Below are 18,591 nucleotides of genomic sequence, written 5' to 3'. Positions count from 1 at the left end.
TAAGGCGGGGTTGCCAATCCATTCACACTCACAATTTAAAAGCACCAGTTAGCCTAGGAAACCCACCAAGCATGGGGAGAAGGGGCAAACACTACACACAGAGAGTCGAAGCAGGACTCGAACCCTCAACCCTGGAGGTGCGAGGCCACAGTGCTAACCACTACACCACCATGCTGTCTACCGATTGAACAATTTAGAAATTTTAAAAAACTAATCTTATGAGAATTATAATTGTGCACCCTAAAAAAATTAATGGCTAATATAAGTCGTATTTTTGATACTTCTGAGGAGTGGCAATATTTCTGAAACTGCCCGTGCACAATAAAACAAACGGAAGTCTGATAGGACAGGAGGCGGGAAAACACCAACCAATCCTGGTTGAGGAATCGGGTAAACGAACCAATAGGGAACGAGAAGGCGGGGCTTTCCCTGTGCTGGCGCTCTCTGGTTGCGGTGTGTGGGATCAGTGCTCGGGGTGCAGTCATGGCGGACAGCGCCAGCGAGAGTGATACTGACGGAGCGGGGAGCAGCAGCTCGGCCACGCCGCTTTCCTCTTCTTCCTCCACGGCCGCCGCTCCGCCTGCAGCCCGCGATGGCAAACAGGGTGTGTTTATCTCGGCGTTTCGCCTGGAGGAACTGACCAACCGACTGGCGTCCCTGCAGCAGGAGAACAAAGTGCTGAAGATCGAGCTGGAGACGCTCCGGCTGAAGTGCAAGTGTCTGCAGGAGGAGAACCGCGACCTGCGTAGGGCCAGCGTCACCATCGTGAGTCACCTCACACTTCAGATTTATATCAGTGTCTGTTTTATTTCTGCACATTGCGCCATTTTTAATCGTATTTATTAATCATGAATGTCTCCTCGTTCTGTTCCTGTTGTAGATCAATACACGGGATGCAATAATAATAATAGCCAGTTTTAATATTCACATATTACAAATGTCAGTCAGGATATAATAAATTAAACTGTTATTAGCATTTTTATTAGCTAACTGAAGTAAATATTATCATTTATATATCTGCTGTAATATTTAATAGTCTTCCAAGGCATCATTAACGTGTTCTGTTGTTAGCATTGTTAGCTTCTAAATTACCAAGCACCCAAATCTCACATGCTAAGACTTATTGTCGGGAAAAAATGTTTTTATTCTTGCTTTTTATATACATATATGAATTTTATTAATGTAACTTTGTTTTAATGCACTATATTATAATATATTGAAATGTATTAACACTGCTTGTGATATAAATCGACTAAATCTGGTGTAGCATTTATGCTAGCGAATGATCTTAGCAACGCCAAATACTACCCGGGTTGCCAGATTGTCATATTCGACTTTGTCGTATTTAAATATCGACGTGCGCCATCAGATTAAATACGTCAAACGTGACGATGTGGCAACCCGGATTGATGACTGTCTTAGTTTGGTCATTAAACAGAGAAAAAAATGGCAGAGCAGTGTTTGGGTGATTGTTTTAACTCTTCGATGGATTTGGTGTATAAGTAGCCTAGTTCCTATAACCAAACAGATGGGATGTTTAAACAGGGTTACTTAAAAAAAAAAAAGGAGATGGAGCTTTTAGTCTATATCCATCATCTCAGGGGTTTTGTGTGTGCGTGCATGTGTCTAGACAGATTGTGTTGGATTTAGCTTGTGTATTTCGACAAGATCGGATTTCTGGTGTGTGTTAAGTAAGGCCTGGTACATGTACTGCATTCAAGCCTAAGATGCAACTATAGATTTCCTGCTTACAACCAGTACAAGCGACAGAAGAGAGATTCTCTCAGGGATGTGTGTAAATTTACCCTTTTATACACTGGATTTGGTTTTAGAGTAGGGTCGAGGGTTCGATTCCCGCCTCGGGTCTTTGCGCATGGAGTGTTGCATGTTCTCCCTGTGCTTGGTGGGTTTCCTCCTGGTCTCCTCTGGCATTCCTCTCAGATTGCAGTGTTTGTCCTGCATTGGATTGGCACCCTGTCCAGGGTGTGGCCTGCATCGTCCCCGAATTCTTCTGAGATGGGCTTCAGATTTTCCACGAACATGTACATATAGTAGAGATGGGAATCATCAGACCCCACCCGAGATGAATTTTTTTTCATCGTAATGGTGCCGTACTCAGAAGCTCATGCACTCTAATTGGTTAAGTCCAAGCCTGATTGGTCATGGCTGGTCAAGCTGAAAAATAGTCAACATATTATAAATGTAATTACTTTCACTCACTCATCTTTGTACCGCTTTATTCTGTATTCAGGGTCACGGGTACCTGGAGCCTACCCCAGGAGGCTTAGGGCACAAGGCAGGGTACACCCTGGACAGGGTGCCAATTCATCGCGGGGCACACACACACACATTCACACAATATGGGCAAATTGGGAATGGCAGTTAGCCTAATCTACATGTCTTTGGACTGTGGGAGGAAACCGGAGTACCTGGAGGAAACCCACCAAACACGGGAGAACATGCAAACAGAGCCGGGGAATCGAACCCGAACCCTGGTATTTTGTAGTCAGAGTGGTGACACAAAAACTGGCACATAGAAGAATTAGTTCAGTTGATTGTTAAAAGTGCTACACAAATAAAATTTAACCTTGTCTCAAAGCAGTTGTACAGAACATAAGAAACAAAAAGTGCAAAAGTTCTATCATGACTCATCAATTTTGTGATGTTATCTTGATTTGTCAAATGTTTTTATTCCCTTTATCACTATTGTACAGGTTAAACGGTATAGAAAATAAATGAAAGCCATTGCCTTATTGTTAGACCTAATGTTGACTAGAAGAACATACACTGATCAGAAGCAGAACATACACTGATCATGAAGCAGAACTGGCGACAGGGTCATGGGTGGCCATGTCTCACTGATGCACTTGGGGAGCAAAGACTCTGATCCATGTAGACCGATCCAATAGAGGAGATACTGTAGCTCAAATTGAGGAAAATGTTAATACTAGTTGTGATAGAAAGATGTCAGAACACACAGAGTCGTCACTGTTATGGTGGCAAAATAGGGAACCTTCGCAAGATTAGGCAGATGGTCATAATTTTACGGCTGATGGGTGTATAATTTGGTTCTTCAATATGAAAGATGCAAAAGTGTCAATGGAAGTTTTGTCAAAAAGAAGCAATATGATCGAGTTTGGTGCAAAAACCATACCGAATGGAAACACAACCTACATGAAAATCGTTACTACCTTCTATAGACACAGGTTTCTTTCTGAAGTGTCTAACTCATGTTTGTTAGATATGCGTCTCATTTGAAAATCATCTAATTATCGTCTGCCACATAAGGTAAGACGTTAGAGGTGCTTTGATTTCGTAGAAATGTTTGTGTGTCTGAGAGATTATGAGAATCCTCTAATTTAGCCCTTGTCAAGTTGTTCAAATGTGCTTACAAGAGTGTGTGAGATGTCGTGTTTCCTAGAGTTGATTGTAGTAAACGTACTCATTCCTAATCCTGTAAGCGATCGCTGTCTCCTATGTGCTGATCATTATCTTCTTTGTTTAATTGTATGAAATTGTGGTTCACAATATGCACTTTCTCACATGTAGGTCACGCGAACGTTATCTTCTGTATTTTATTATACTTACAGTGAAGTCCGTTTCTCCACTCATTACATTGGTCAAGCAGGGACCATCAGCAGAGATAGCAAGCAATACTTTTTCCTTGGCTTAAGTTACAATACGAGCTGTGTCAGGATGTGTCATATAGGGTCATATAGCATATAGTAACGCCCACAAAACTCCATAAAAGGTCAAGTGCACTGGCAACTGGAGCATAAAATGACTGACATGGGAAAAAAGCTGAAAGACAGCTGTGGAGGTTGTTTCTTGTCTGTGTATATTTTAATAATTTTAATTATGATGATAAAAGCGAAATTGGCTGTATTTATGTCTCTGCGTGAACAGCTTTACATGAACAGTTTATTCAACGCCATTTCTTTTGTCATATTTGAGTGATTTTATTTGTCTTTATTTATGTGTTTGTTTTGGCTCGCCTCTTTTTTTCATATTTTTTGCAGAAACGCAGTAATCCATGGAGATTTAAATTGGTCGAGACGAGGTTTGCATTAGTTTGTCTTAAAATGAAATCAAAAGCGCTAAGGAATATCTAAAGAATAAATAAAGTAAAAAGTAAATTATTTTAATCTTTGAGAGGAACAAGATTTAAACTTTATAATATAAACTTTATCTTTTTGTAATAATTTAGTGCTGTATGTAAAGTTGTAAGAGATACTGGTATGATACTGCTATTTAGATATACTGTGAATTTTCTCTATTTATTTATTTATTTTCCCCCCACCTTGTACTGGTTGTTGCGTTTTAGTTTTTAATAGTTTTATTGGTCTGTGCTTAGTTTTTTTTTTTTGGCTGGGGCATGTGTGATAAGTCATCTATTTGCAGTCAGAGAGACAAAAGAGGCATTATCATTAAACATAAGTAATTTCCTGTCTGCTCTCCCTAACGGGAAATTTTCTGACCAGAACGTAACCTTCATTTGTATTGTGCTCGAGTTCCACAGAGATCGAGTAATGAATCAGATCTGATGCCAAATCTCCCAATCTGTGATCTTTAAACATGGAAGTTATGCCTTTAAATCCATCCAAACAATATGTATTCTTTTAGGGGGAATCGTAGGGTATTGAGGTATCGCACACGATTTTACCAGCGAATTTAAGACATCAGCGCTCTTGCTGCGTTCTGGGGGAAAGTAGTTTTCTCTAGTGTATGTTCTTTTCAACGCAGCATAAGTCTGTGAATCAGAGTTAATTTTTTGATGTGGTGTTTGTGTGCAGCAAGCGAGGGCGGAGCAAGAGGAGGAGTTCATCTCTAACACCTTGTTCAAGAAGATCCAGGCTTTGCAGAAGGAGAAGGAGACGCTCGCCGTGAACTATGAGAAGGAGGAGGAGTTCCTTACGAATGATCTGTCTCGGAAACTCATGCAGGTAAATCAGCAGAACGGACAAATTAATTTGACCTCACCAATCGTTTATCTTTACGCCATGTAAGACAAACATAAAAAAATTTTTATGAGGGTGCCAAAAATATACCCTCTGCTGGTGCCCATGATAATAGACCCGTGAGAAGTATTATGTAAAACAAACATTCTGTTAATAAATTTTCAATCAGACATATTAATTAATTAATTATAGTTTGTCTTTGTGCTTGTATAAAATCCACATATTATGTTAAAAAGTGTACACTATCTGGCCAATCTGTTTGTGGACAACTGATCTTCACATTCACCTCTTTCAAAAACCCATAGGGCCAACTTATTTTATTATTGTTTTGTTGTAATTGCTATATATATTTTCCTCTTATATTTATGATGCTGATTTTAGTTTTTTTCCTTTTTTAATGAGTCATTACTTCACACTGCCAATTTTTAAAATATTTATTAATTTTTTTATTGCTAAACATGATTAAAAACCTGATATGTTGTTCTGTTCTTTTGCACGCTCTTGAGTGGATCTGATCCTCCATCAGCCCTCGTGCATTTCCACACATTTCCTGTTTCGCCCTCATCTCATGATGAGTCACCGATGGCTTGTTTTTGGGCTCAATCGTACTGAAAAAAGAAAAAAAAAAATAAATCTTTGTACAAAAGGGTGCAAGTGCTCAGAGGTCGGAGCAAGTGAGTCAGATTGCGCTCAAGCTGAGGAGATGACACGTGTTGCGGGGGAGGTGTGGGTGTTTGGTCGAAGGGTGGGTAATTGGAGAGCCCACTTGGCCTGTGGGTGCGTTTGACCGAGGATTAGTTACTGAAGCTCTGCATGATGGATGAGTAACCGAAGGCCTGATGCACCACACACTTCAATCCACATGTCTTTGTTGCTGTTCGGTTTTTCTTCCTACCCATTTCATTTCATAGGAGAGCCATGCCATGTCCGTTCCTCTGGAAGTCTGCAGCTGCGTACGTTATGGTTAACCTCTGTAAATATTTACTTACTTTGAGAACGAATTGCGCAAGTCACACGCGCATGGTCTTTATCAGTCTTCTGTCTGACAATTCCTTCAGTGAGAGGTAATCATAAACCGATTGTTCATGTGGCCCAGCCCAGTGGTACATCTCAAACGGTCCAAAGTTCATCTCAACAACACGGCCTTGTGAAGGCTCGGAGAGGGTATTTTTCGAGTGGGAACCGTGAGTCATCGTGACCACCATATGTGGCTCGGCGTGTAGTGACACACTGTCTGGACCACAACCAGACTTTCTGTCTAAACAACACATGACCTGAAGGGATTAAACTTGCTCGTGCGGTTTAAAGGAAAAATCCACCCTGGAAGATTTGAATATTAAGATTCATTTCGTAATAAATAAATCCACCCTACATCTGCATTGCTAGTTTAAACATTTTTCATTCACATGTTGAGAGTTTAGTGCGCGGTTATATCCACAACCCTGTTCAACTGCATGTCGAAAGGAAGAGTGCTACCGCGGGGTTTTAGACTTTTACTCTGTCAATCTCTTATCATCTCACAATCTGAACGCTCGACTCTTAACTGCTTCCTAAGCACGAAACTGAAGAACAGCTGGTCTGAACGGTCTGTAGCTTTATCACATCCTGGGACTTTAAGTCCAAAGTGTTTGTCATTGTATCTACTACTTCTGAAATAGATTTCTCACTAATTCCTAATACTGTTCACCAAAAATGCCACATATATTTGAATTTAAACTGGTTTTTTTTAGCTCCTCTTCCATCACTATTTCGATTTTTACTGTCCTTCACTCTCTGCCTATATCCCAAATGTTACTTCATACTGTAATGGAAGATTTAATTGAAGGGAGAATGAAAGTGAATGACTCTCAATTAAAGGTTGGATTTATGATTTAATCAGTAAGGATTTTTTGTTTGTTTTTCATATGTATTTAGTTAATTGTATTAAGTAAAATATATAATGGGTGAATCTTATTTGCCTTTCAATTAAAAACTGTAAAATATGATATGACTTATAAAAAAAAATCTGGGACATGAATGCTGTGCTGAAAAGCTGCAAAGGACAGTAATGGAGTTTTAGCTCATTGTCTGCCAGTTTGGTTTCAGATGGCGGGTCGAACCAGAGTCACTGATCGTTCTGTTTTTTTCTCCGCAGCTCCAGCATGAGAAAGCCGAGCTGGAGCAGCACTTGGAGCAGGAGCAGGAGTTTCAAGTCAACAAGCTCATGAAGAAGATCAAGAAGCTGGAGAATGACACCATCACCAAGCAGCTCACCTTAGAGCAGGTAACACTGGGGGTGCTGTCAGCAGTAACAGTAGAAAAACGAGGGAGTGATTCTGCATCACACGCCCAGGTTGCCAAGTCATGGCGCATTCAGACTCCAAAATACTTCATAAACAAAATACAGAGTGTGATGATAACTTTTCAAATGAATATCTTAACAGCATTATTTATGGAATAGAATAAAATAATTTTATATACATGAACTACACACAGAGTCAGCCAAATTCTGGATACACACTTAAGGAAAAGAAAAACTTATATAAATATTTTACAAAAAAATTATTGCTGTACAATAAATAATGATGTATATACAGAGTAAACCAACACTACGCCTCTTTTCTGACGATCACATGATGGCATCACATGATGGTAGTGCGGCTACTGCTGACTTCTTTAGAGGAAACAATACTGCACATTGCTGCCATAATTCAATTCAAGCTTTAAAAAAGGGCATAGATAAAAGCTGTTGAAGTTTGTATACATTATTTTGGCTTTATACACACCCACAAGAGTATTGTTTTTTTTTTTTTTTTTTGGGTGTGTATAAAAATAAAATAGTGGTCTTGTAAACTTTCCTGTCTGGCACTGGGGACTCCTTTGGTAAATATTAAATGTAGAAAATGTCTCTTGTAGAAAATGACATCATGCAAAAGATCTCATAGGAGCATTCTGCTTGAAAAACGTTATTGATTAATTTGTTTGTGTTTTCGTAGCTGCGTCGTGAGAAGATTGACCTGGAGAACACATTGGAGCAGGAGCAAGAGGCGCTGGTTAACCGGCTTTGGAAACGTATGGACAAGCTGGAGGCTGAGAAAAGGTGCGAGTCAGAGCACTGATCCAGGATCAGCTGCAAGCAGTCGTGCGTGTGTTAAGGCATAAGGTAGTGATAGTTGTTACATTTGAGGTCATCAGTTGAAATACATCAAAAATATATGGCAATCAGAATGGGATCAATGTTTAAATAATAAACTATATGAGAAATCCTGATGTTGGATCAAGACATACATTTCCTTTTTAAAATTGTTGCGATCAAGTGCTTATGCAAGGTGCAGGATAGGTCACTTAAAAGCTACATACACATTTTTACTCTCTAGAGAAAATCCACCACAATGTTTATCATGCAGAACCCAGTTGTCTTTAACTTTTTTACTCCTTTAAGGAACTGGTTTTATTCTGTTGACACAAAAAAAGGTTTTAAACAAGTAAATCCAAATGTAGTTTTAAAGTTCCTAGAAAAAAATAATTTTAAACATCTTATTTAGTTTTAATATTGAATAAGAAAAATGACTCTCGCCATGAATATAGCCATAGAAGCTGGCATGGTGTTAAAAAAGAAAGTCATCAATTAAATCTAGCCGATAAACCTTTGTCCAAAGTATTTGTGTAGAGATCCAAAACCTTGGATAGAAGATTTTACACCACTACACATGATCAGACCCAGATCGAGACTAGCTAAGCCGTGATTGGTCATTAAATAATTATGTGAGTGGAGCTTGGGTGGAAAAATTGTGCCAGGTAAGGTGATTCTATGTATGTCTATTGTGGTGTGTGTGATCTTGTCCCTCTCTGTGTCGATCAGAATCCTGCAAGAGAAGCTGGACCAGCCGGTGTCGGCCCCGCCCTCCCCGCGGGACATTTCCATGGAGATCGACTCACCTGAGAACATGATGCGGCACATCCGCTTCCTAAAGAGTGAGGTGGAGAGACTGAAGCGCAGCCTGCGCACGACCGAGCTGCAGCGTGAGTAACACACTCACACTCACCCGCGCACACACACACCTACCGTGGATCGTACCAAAAAACAGTTTGAAATTGCATCACACGTCAGTGTTAATGAATGTACATCCTTAAAATATTATTCACCGTCTGAGTGGTTAGCATGTCTTGTCATTCTTTCCTTCCTTCTGTTCATCTTGAGTTTCCTTCACCCATCTGTTCATTTTGTTTCATCTGCTTTTTCTCTTTCCTGATTCACCCTTTCATCCTGCTGCTCCAAATTATGGTTAGGCTGTATGCTGATGTTTCAGCATCGAGTTTTCCTGGTCTGCAGAGTAAAAACATGAGCTGCCTTCCATTCTGAAGTGTTCTAATGTCGGTAAAGGGAACTTCCCTCGACAAAAATTCCACCATTCGGAACACCCTGCGAAGTCACCAGCGCTGACATCACTTCCTCCGTGCATTACCATGGTACCATTATCACCTTGGATACTTGTCGCTGCTGCTGTGGAGGGCATTAAATATTACATATTTATTGAAAGAAAATCTAATACCATTATAAAACATATGCTTTTGAAATGTCTATAACTTGTACATAAATTACTGATTAATAAAAATCATAAAAATTGATTAATTGTTTGAAGTAATATTACAGATTTTCTGATTAAATAAAATTTTTATTAATTAGTTCTTTTAATATGATGATGTCCTCGATAATAATGATAATAAATATATAAATTCCTTTTTAAGATTTTTTTTTTCGTCCATTCTCCATGACTTGTGAGAAATGTTTTATTCCGTATTTTGGTGAAGTGAAGTCTGCAGTTCCCTTTAAACTGAACATTTTGTAGATCTCACAGATTATTTAGTAAGGCTAAGTATGATGTCAAACTGCTCAGTTTAGAGGGAACTGTGGATGGTGTATACAACATGTGAGCAATGCTTTATCACTTCACCGAAAGTGGGCAAGCAAAGTTTCCCATAAGTCATTGCACCTCGGCTGGAGCAACAAAATGGAGCTTGAAATGTAGATTTATATTTTTTATTAATAGTGAGAACAAAATAATGTAATTTTGATAACTTGTAATTTATGCAATATTTTAATTTAGTTAAAATCATTTAACAAATTACTATTATAAAAGCTAAGAATCAGTTAAAAACTTAATAATTTTTCTGGACGTCTTGTAAATAAGCAGATCAATTTAATATTTACAAGTTAAACACAATTCAGTAGTATGCTTCTTATAATGGTATCGTTTTTTTGTTTCAATAAATGTTTAATATTTAATTGCTGTAGTGCGAAATGTCCACAGTAGCAGCAGCAGGTACCTAACACGGTGCTTTTGTTACCAGGGCAACGCACAGAGAAGGTGACATCTGCATTGGTGACGTTGCACTGTGTTCCGACTGGTGGAATTTTGTAGAACATTCCCGAAACTCACATTCCCTGCACAGAAAGTACACTTTAAAATACACATTGGAATAAAACGCAGCCAAGCTTTGCACTGTTATTATTATTTTTTTTTCTTCTTTTCGTTTTTTCCCCTCATAATTGATAGTTTTATTTGTTGTTGATTTTCAAAAATCTCCTGTGTGTATCTCAGACACAGAGAAACGAGCGCAGTACATCGAAGAGGAGCGACAGATGCGGGAGGAGAACATGCGTCTGCAGAGGAAGCTGCAGCGGGAAATGGAGAGGAGAGAGGCTCTGTGCAGGCAGCTGAGCGAGAGCGAGAGCAGTCTAGAGATGGACGATGAGAGGTACGACCTGACGAAGCTGTGACGCAACTGATGGGGAAAAAATTTAGACATGCTTGGTTGTTTCACTTTCATGTGTCTGACCTGCTGAATTTTTTTTTCCCCCCAGTAAATACCTTTCACACAGTTTAAAGATAAAGTGAAAAGAGTGTGTGAGACTTCTGGAAACTTAGGGTTAGATTAGTAACATGATCCTAAACCTTCAAATCTAAATCTCTCTCTGTATTTTTGTATTTCTGGGTCACCATTTCTTCTGGTCTCTCTTTAATGTTTCTTCGTCTCTGTTTGTATCTGACTCTCTGTCTTTCTCTTTGCCTTTTCCTCTCGCACTTGTTGTTTGTCTCTGGCGATATTTATCTATGTCTCATTTTTTTTTTTTTTACTATCTCTTTCTGTGTCTCTATGGCCCTGTCTCTCTGATATTTCTTCATGCTGCTCTTCAGTCTTTGTATCTTTGATTTTGTCTGTCTCACTCTTTATGTTGCTTTTACTTTTTTTAACCTTTGGGAATTTCCCTTTCTATCTGTCTGTGTTGCAGATATTTTAACGAGATGTCTGCTCAGGGACTGCGAGCTCGTACAGTGTCCAGTCCAACCCCTTACACCCCCTCTCCCTCCTCCAGCCGCCCCATCTCTCCAGGTACGTCGCCACAGCAACACCGCACCTCACAAACGCACACTGTTTTTTATAGTAGGATCAGTCTTAATCTTAATTTTTTAAGAACTCCAGTTCTTAATATAAAATATATTTTACTCGCTCAGTAATTCTGATGTAACAGATGTATGTATATATCTTCTGTGGTGTTGCAGGATTGTCGTACGGCAGTCACACGGTGGGATTCACTCCCCCGGCCACACTGAGCAGGCCCCCACACGCACACTACACACCCCCTGGACTGCACATCCACCCTGGACCCTCCCACGGAGTTCAGGTATGAACACAAAACACCAGGAGGTCGAGACACGCTGTTGTTCAGTTCAATTTGTGTATTTCTGTTTGGAATATTATGTGCTCTTTGGGTGGGCCTTTTATTTCTCTTCCTCTCCCCTTTTTTAGCACCTTCAACAAGTCATGGAGTCGAAGGTAGCTGTAGGGACTAAGCAGTTGCTAAGAGACTGTTGCTTTGGCGACATTGTATTTGGGCTTTTTTATGTTCTTGATGAAAAATTCCTCCTTCACTGATGATCGTGATGGTGGAGCCAGCTTCCCTCCAACACACTGACTTATTCATGCATTCATCTGTTATTCATGTTTAATGCCTCCATTCAGCCTCCACACAGTCACATGCGTGCACATACATATGCGCTACATAAGAGTCAAGTCAAAATTATTTTTACATCACATTTAACACATCTTAGTTGACCAAAGTCCTGTACAATACTAAAATAGCTGCAGACAAATAAAGACAATAATAAGAAATTAAAAGTATTAAAAATTAATAAAGAAAGATTAAATAAAATGAATAATAAAGTCCACCCTCATTGTATAAAATAAGCAAATAAAACAATAAATAAATCAATAGTAAATAAAAACAGGGAGAAGTACACCTAATCGCTCTTTAGTAAATGCCAAAGTGTATAAAAAGGTCTTAAGGTGAGGTCTAAAAATAGAAAGAGTCCATGAGCATGTGACATCCACAGCATATATAAATAAAACTAACCTTTTTATAAAGGCATTTTGGTTGTGCTGTAGAAACATAGCAACTGGAGCGCAACAGTAAATTTCATATATAATGACAACCACAATTCCGGAAAATATTCAGCAGTCAAGTTTGATTAAAAATAACCCATGTTTGATTGATTGTAAATGATTTTATTCACATTAGATTACAGCATTTATCAGACAACCTTATCCAGAGCGACTTACATTTCTATCTCATTATACATCTAAGCAGTTGAGGATTAAGGACCTTGCTCAAGGGCGCTACAATGGTGCCTTGGTGGTTGTGGGGTTTGAACCTGGGACCTTCCAAACCGTATTTGGTCCTAACCACTGAGCTACCCCTTAAATTTTATTTATGTTATATTGTATTTCTGTATGTAAAAAAAAAAAAAAAGCTTAGTTTTATATAATGTAAATGACTTGGCATATTTTGGCCGCAGAGGCGAGCGCAAATCCAACGAAAGAGCTCCAACAGTGGAAGAGGAATCAACAATAGTTTCATTCACATGGACCCCAGTCTTCCACTAATGATAAGAAATGGGAATCACCCGATATGATTTCACAATACATAGTAGGCCTGCAACTAACGATTATTTTAATAATTGATTAATCTATAGATTTTTTTTTTTCTCGCTTAATTGGATAAAAACAAGAAAAGCACTCCTTTCCAACCCTTTATTCCAAAACAGAACTAAAATCTTTAGAAAGTGCACAAACATGATGCTCCTTGAGCTGTTATAATAATAAAATAAAATAAAAATGGACTAACACAAAAAACATAGACATGTATGCTTTACATCTGCCAAATAGATATAGTGGAACCTTGGATTACGAGCATAATTCGTTCCGGAAGCGGACTCATATTCCAAAACACTCGTAAAGTAAAGTAAATTTTTAAAAACACACTAACGAAATCACTGCTGTACACACACACATGCAGACACAAAATAAAATGTGTTTACACGCACATGTGGTCACTGTGTTATAGTAAACAGTACACGCATGCACGGATGTTGATTATACCAGTAAGAGACGCGCACTAAGACCCAGCAGCCTCCGCCATGTATCTTTCCTCCACCTCCACTCATGCTGCCTGCCAATGTGTGACTGCTATAGGGCGCACCACCTGTGGGAATATAAAGGAACTACAACATTTTGTCACCTCAATTGTTTATACTTAAAAGAATATAAAATGCCACACAAAAGAAATCATGATACGTAAGCGAATTGTTTCCTCCCCCAATCTATACTAATAATGGGATTAGGATTTGATCCTGCTTTATTATAATGAATTTTCAATGGGAATGAGATTAGGACCTTTGATCTGTTTAATAGGTAAATATTAGCAGTTTAAACACCTGATTTCTGATCTCATCTCTTTCATCATGCTTTCTGCCATGTTTGCCCCATTAAGTGATGTTAAGAGTTGCCAGAAGGTATTTTAGCTTCTGTTTTTGATAGCAGAACTCCTTGTGAACAACTCTCTTACTTCTGTCTTTATTTTCATTCACTGGGTCTCTCAAAGAAAAATGGTTATCCTTACCTAACATCAAATTGTGGAGAAAAAAATCCCACTACTTCTGTTGTATTTCCAGCTGATTAAATGCTTCACAGTGAGCAGAAACACTTGCTGAATGTCAAAACAGCTCAGCATCCGTGTAAACAGATCTTCTGCAATCTCTAATTGGAATGATTTTCAGTCAGGTTAAAGATGTATTGTACATGTAAATGTAGCTATTGTTACATCAGCAATAAGTGATGTTTGGACTAAAGATGAAATGAAATAAGGATATATGAGGGCTGTTTAAATCAACCTGGGACTTGTGATGAAATTTCTGGTGAATGAAAGGCGCTAAGCTGATTGAAGAACATGCTACAGTAAATGCAGTTAAATGCTTAGACAATGCCTGTTACCTAAAATTTTTAAAACAAAAAATTATACTAATATAGGAAACTTAAGCTGTAAAATTTACAATATGTACAAGTAATAAAATAGAATGGAAATAAAATTGAAATAAAAGTGCATCAAATGTTAAGTGTATAGTGTATGCCGGATAAGTTACAACCAAGTTCAGTTAGTCCTCGATGGATAATCTGTCGCTGATTTGCGGGAGAGACACATAGGTCTGTGGAAACTGTACAGGAACTCAGCTGGGAGTTATTGACACATCACCCCCCCCCCCCCCCCCCCCCCCATTCAGTCCTGACCTCACTCCAAGGACATGTTTGGCCTACTAAGGGGTTCCTTGGTGGCCAGCGGAGGCAGTCCAATCATGTCTACAGCATGCTGAGAAAACTTTCTATCTTAATGGTGTCCAAGCACAAGTGAGACGCTGGGATAAGTGCATTAGTGTAGCAGGGGATTATATAGATAAATAAAATGAGTTTTTACTCTCATAACTGGTGGTTATTCTGCACAATCAAAAGTCCCGGTTTGACTAGAACACCCCTCGTGTAGCCATGTCTGAAAGCCTGGTATAAATGCTGTTAGACAAAATAATGATGTTTGTCTGTACTAAACTATCTAGTCACTGGTACATTCCAATGCACCTAAACTTCTTCATCTTTACCTTTATCTTTTATCTTTGTCTTCACAGAGGCCCTCTCCAAGGAGAAGCAGCAGTCCGGATAAGTTTAAGCGCCCGACGCCTCCTCCTTCCCCGAACACACACTCCGGAGCCCAGCAGCCTCCTCCTCCTCCTCCACCACCCACTCAGCCAGGGGCTCCATCCGGCTCCTCGCACCCTCCTGCTCAGCCTTAACCCATGCATGGCAGCACGCTAGGCTACAGCACACAGCGACTCAACAATCTGCGAAGAGAAACAGTTGGACCGGGAAGTTTAAACGAGACAGATATTGATGATTTTGTAAACCGACAGAAAACGTGACCACAACTCCAATCATGTCAAGGGTTTTGATGTAGAATGAATGACGGGATTGTTTGGTTATTTTTTTTAAGTTGCTTTCTGGCACTGGCTTTCATTTCCATAAAAAATTTGCAACGAGTCAAATTACTTTCAGCTAAACAAAGAACACAAATATTCTAACTGGAACAAAACACTGTGGATTTGTTTACCAGTGCAAAAAGTGACTAAAAAGATTAAGTTCAGGCGTTATGGTGGCGCTTTTGTGCAAGTTTGATTGTTCGTTTTTTGTTGTTTTTTTTTTACGGTGTTTGTGTGTATAAAACTTGTGTGTAGAAAGTAAAGACAGGGGCAGGAACGAGACTTTAAAACAGCACTTGTTGCCTATTTGCATGTGTACATAACGACATAACGAGTGCAGTGCGCGTGTGTGTATATATAGATGTGTGTATGTGTCCTGGTTTCATGGATTTGTGCTTTTATGCTGATCTGAGACCAGTTTTTAATTTCTAAATAAATAGTTTGTTCATACACTCCATAACTAGAGACAGGTTTAGTGCCTGAAGCGTTTTTGTTTGTTTGTTTTTTGTTTGTTTTTTTTTGTTTTTCCCATAGCAATGCATTTTTAAATCCTATTATTTAGTCTAGGAGGAAAACTGGATTTAATGAAATTTACAGATCTTAGACAACACTGATAGTGTTCTGTTAGTGAGATTACTTTCAATACAATACAAACTAATAGGCAAATTTTAAATTTCACCTTGTAACAAAATATAGAAATCTAATTAATCATAAATTAATTAGCAATACTACCAAATACATAAGATCTTGTAGCTCTGTTTGGGTTTTAAAAGGTAATATCCCCTTTTGGGGATAGATGGAGAGATAGAATCCCGACAGCACTACATTTCACTCATATATGTATTCTTTCTCTTATTCTCTGTCCTGTTATTCACATCAGCAGTAGCCAATAGCATCTTTAAACTTGTGTATGCAGAAGAGGGAAAATAGCGCCACCTGTAATTTGGCATGAAGAGCAATCCGGACAAAAGCAGTTAATACGTTAGTGCTATCTTCCGCTATTTGTCAACACGGCAAGTAGGAATAAGATCAAAGAATACTTGATCATATAATACCTGCTACAAAACTCTATAGCATATAATCACAGTTTGCTACATGGAACTACAATGGTACTTAAATTCAATCTGGTGATATCTCTCGCCATTTATTATTAATCTTGTTCAAGTGGTTCCCCTGATTGAATTTAAATACAGATTTCCAGTCCGAAAATTCACCATCTGTCTGAAGTCGATTCCCAGAGATACTGTTCTTAGATCAGTCCTTTTTTTTTTTTTTTTTGCTGTTGGTGGTGGTAATGTTTTTTCCTTTGGGGAACTCAATGACACTGGTCTCAGATCAGCAGGCAGAAATCAGCAGAGCAGAGAGCATAACAAAGACGAGTCAGCTGCCTTTAACCGAAATGTCACTGTCATAAGAAAATGTACCAACAGATGTGCAGGTGAGATGAGGTACTGTTGAACAAATGAAACTTAATACAATTAAACGCTTGTACAAAAATGCCTTTTCTCCTTCTCTCTTTGTCAAACTCAGAGCTTGTGTAAGTGTTAATGATCTGGATTTTTTTGTGCATCCCACTTCAGACACCATTTTATGTAATTTTTATTTTTTTTCCTCCCCACCCAGATAAGAGAGACTCTTTTTTTTCACTTCTAGTCATGAACAGGTTTGTGGCTTTGTTTGGGCCACTTTCGATTGGCTATTAGTTTTCTTGATAAACATGTTTGCTTAGATTTTAATGGTTTACAGTGGGAGGTCATCAGTACAGTTTGTTGTGTAAGTTGCAGTACTGTACAATCCCTCATGTCTTTATATTTCCTTTATATTTCCATAGCCAGCAATAATATTCTCATTTGTTTTACACTAGCTCTTATGTGGGACCAGACCGTAGTCTTCATTCCCCTGCACACACATCAATAACCCTTGTGTACCCATTACCCTGTTGCCAGTTTACCGGTTGTCCTTACTTATAACTTGCCCATTTTCTCCCTCTAAAATGACATTAACTGGTTCATAAAGCATCTGGTGCGTAAAAAAATCTAAAATAAATAACATGAAATTATGTAATTAATAAGCAAAGTCAGTTATTATTTTGACATGAAGGTCAACTGTTCTGGAACAGTTCGTGTAAGAACAGTATTGTGTGCAAAACCCATCAAGCACCATAATGATCTCATCTCAAGACCATCCCAGAAATGCGAGACCAAAACTTGTTCATTTAGAGTTACCAGCCTCAGAAATCACCAATTACCAAACAGCACCTCAGATTAGCGCTGTCAAATTCGGAAAGACCAACAAATTCGAAGCGGTGTCTAAACTTTTGACTGGTAGAGTGTATTCTTTTAGTCCATTACTTGTCATATCGTTCTCAAACTTTTTATTGCGTTTAAGCAAAGTACATTTTGCTTTCATAGGCAGGATGTGAAAAACACTGTGTACTCTTCTATGTCCTTATTCGACTCTGTGGCATTCCATTAAGGTTACATCAATCTACTGGCTCCTTTTATAGGTTACTGTGTGCCAGCGATGCTCTTTAAGAGGCTTTAAAAGTGCTTTTTTTTTTTTTTTTTTGCCCTGAGCTGAAAAAAGTGTGGGGGTGGTTTTAATATTTAATCAATTTGACTCAAAAAGAATGTCATCAAATGTCAGGACAATCTAGCATGCAGAAACACACTGGAAGCATCAGCAAGTGTTTGCAAGTGGTATGTTAAGGATTAGTCATTAATTCCATTTAAGAATTTAACCGATTAAAAAATTTTTTTTGGATAATAATTCTCCATAGTTTACACCACAAGATGGATCACTTCCATTTTAAAGTTTAAAAAGATGATCAGGCTTAATGTAAAACCAGACCAACTGACATTTTGTCTAGCGATCTCTCTGCGGTTTTACAAGGTGCTGCACATGGGAAAACCACAACATCATCATCATCACCAATACCACTTCATCCTGTATTCAGGGTCGCGAGGACCTGAAGCCTATCCCAGGAGACTTAGGGCACGAGGCGGGGTACAGGAATGAACAGGATGCCAATCCATCGCAGGGCACACACACATCCACTCACTCACACACTCACACTGTGGGCAATTTGAGAAAGCTAATCAGCCTAACCTATATGTCTTTTGACTGTGGGAGGAAACCGGAGTATCTGGAGGAACCCCACCAAGCACGCGGTGACAGAAATCAAGCCTGGCCTGGAATTGAACCCGGACCCTGGAGGTGCTGGAAAGTTAGAGTTTTTGTTTAAAAATGCCCAAAATAAATTGGAATAAAACTCACTGTTCGATCTTGTT

The 18,591-nt window shown here is 38.8% G+C and overlaps 1 protein-coding gene across 1 annotated transcript; it reads left to right on the top strand.

Annotated features, from left to right (window-relative positions):
* Positions 1-448: 448 nt before the first annotated feature.
* Positions 449-16,798, top strand: ccdc6a (coiled-coil domain containing 6a). Its single transcript, XM_053509873.1, has 9 exons — positions 449-765; positions 4,794-4,943; positions 7,093-7,221; positions 7,934-8,037; positions 8,800-8,960; positions 10,541-10,697; positions 11,233-11,333; positions 11,504-11,625; positions 14,954-16,798. The coding sequence occupies exons 1-9, from the start codon at positions 484-486 to the stop codon at positions 15,116-15,118; spliced, it is 1,371 nt and encodes a 456-aa protein (XP_053365848.1). The 5' UTR covers positions 449-483; the 3' UTR covers positions 15,119-16,798.
* The last annotated feature ends 1,793 nt before the right edge of the window (positions 16,799-18,591 follow it).

This window comes from Clarias gariepinus, chromosome 13 (assembly GCF_024256425.1).
Source record: "Clarias gariepinus isolate MV-2021 ecotype Netherlands chromosome 13, CGAR_prim_01v2, whole genome shotgun sequence".
Taxonomy (NCBI): Eukaryota; Metazoa; Chordata; class Actinopteri; order Siluriformes; family Clariidae; genus Clarias; species Clarias gariepinus.
This window is presented reverse-complemented; position numbering and strand designations above follow the sequence as displayed.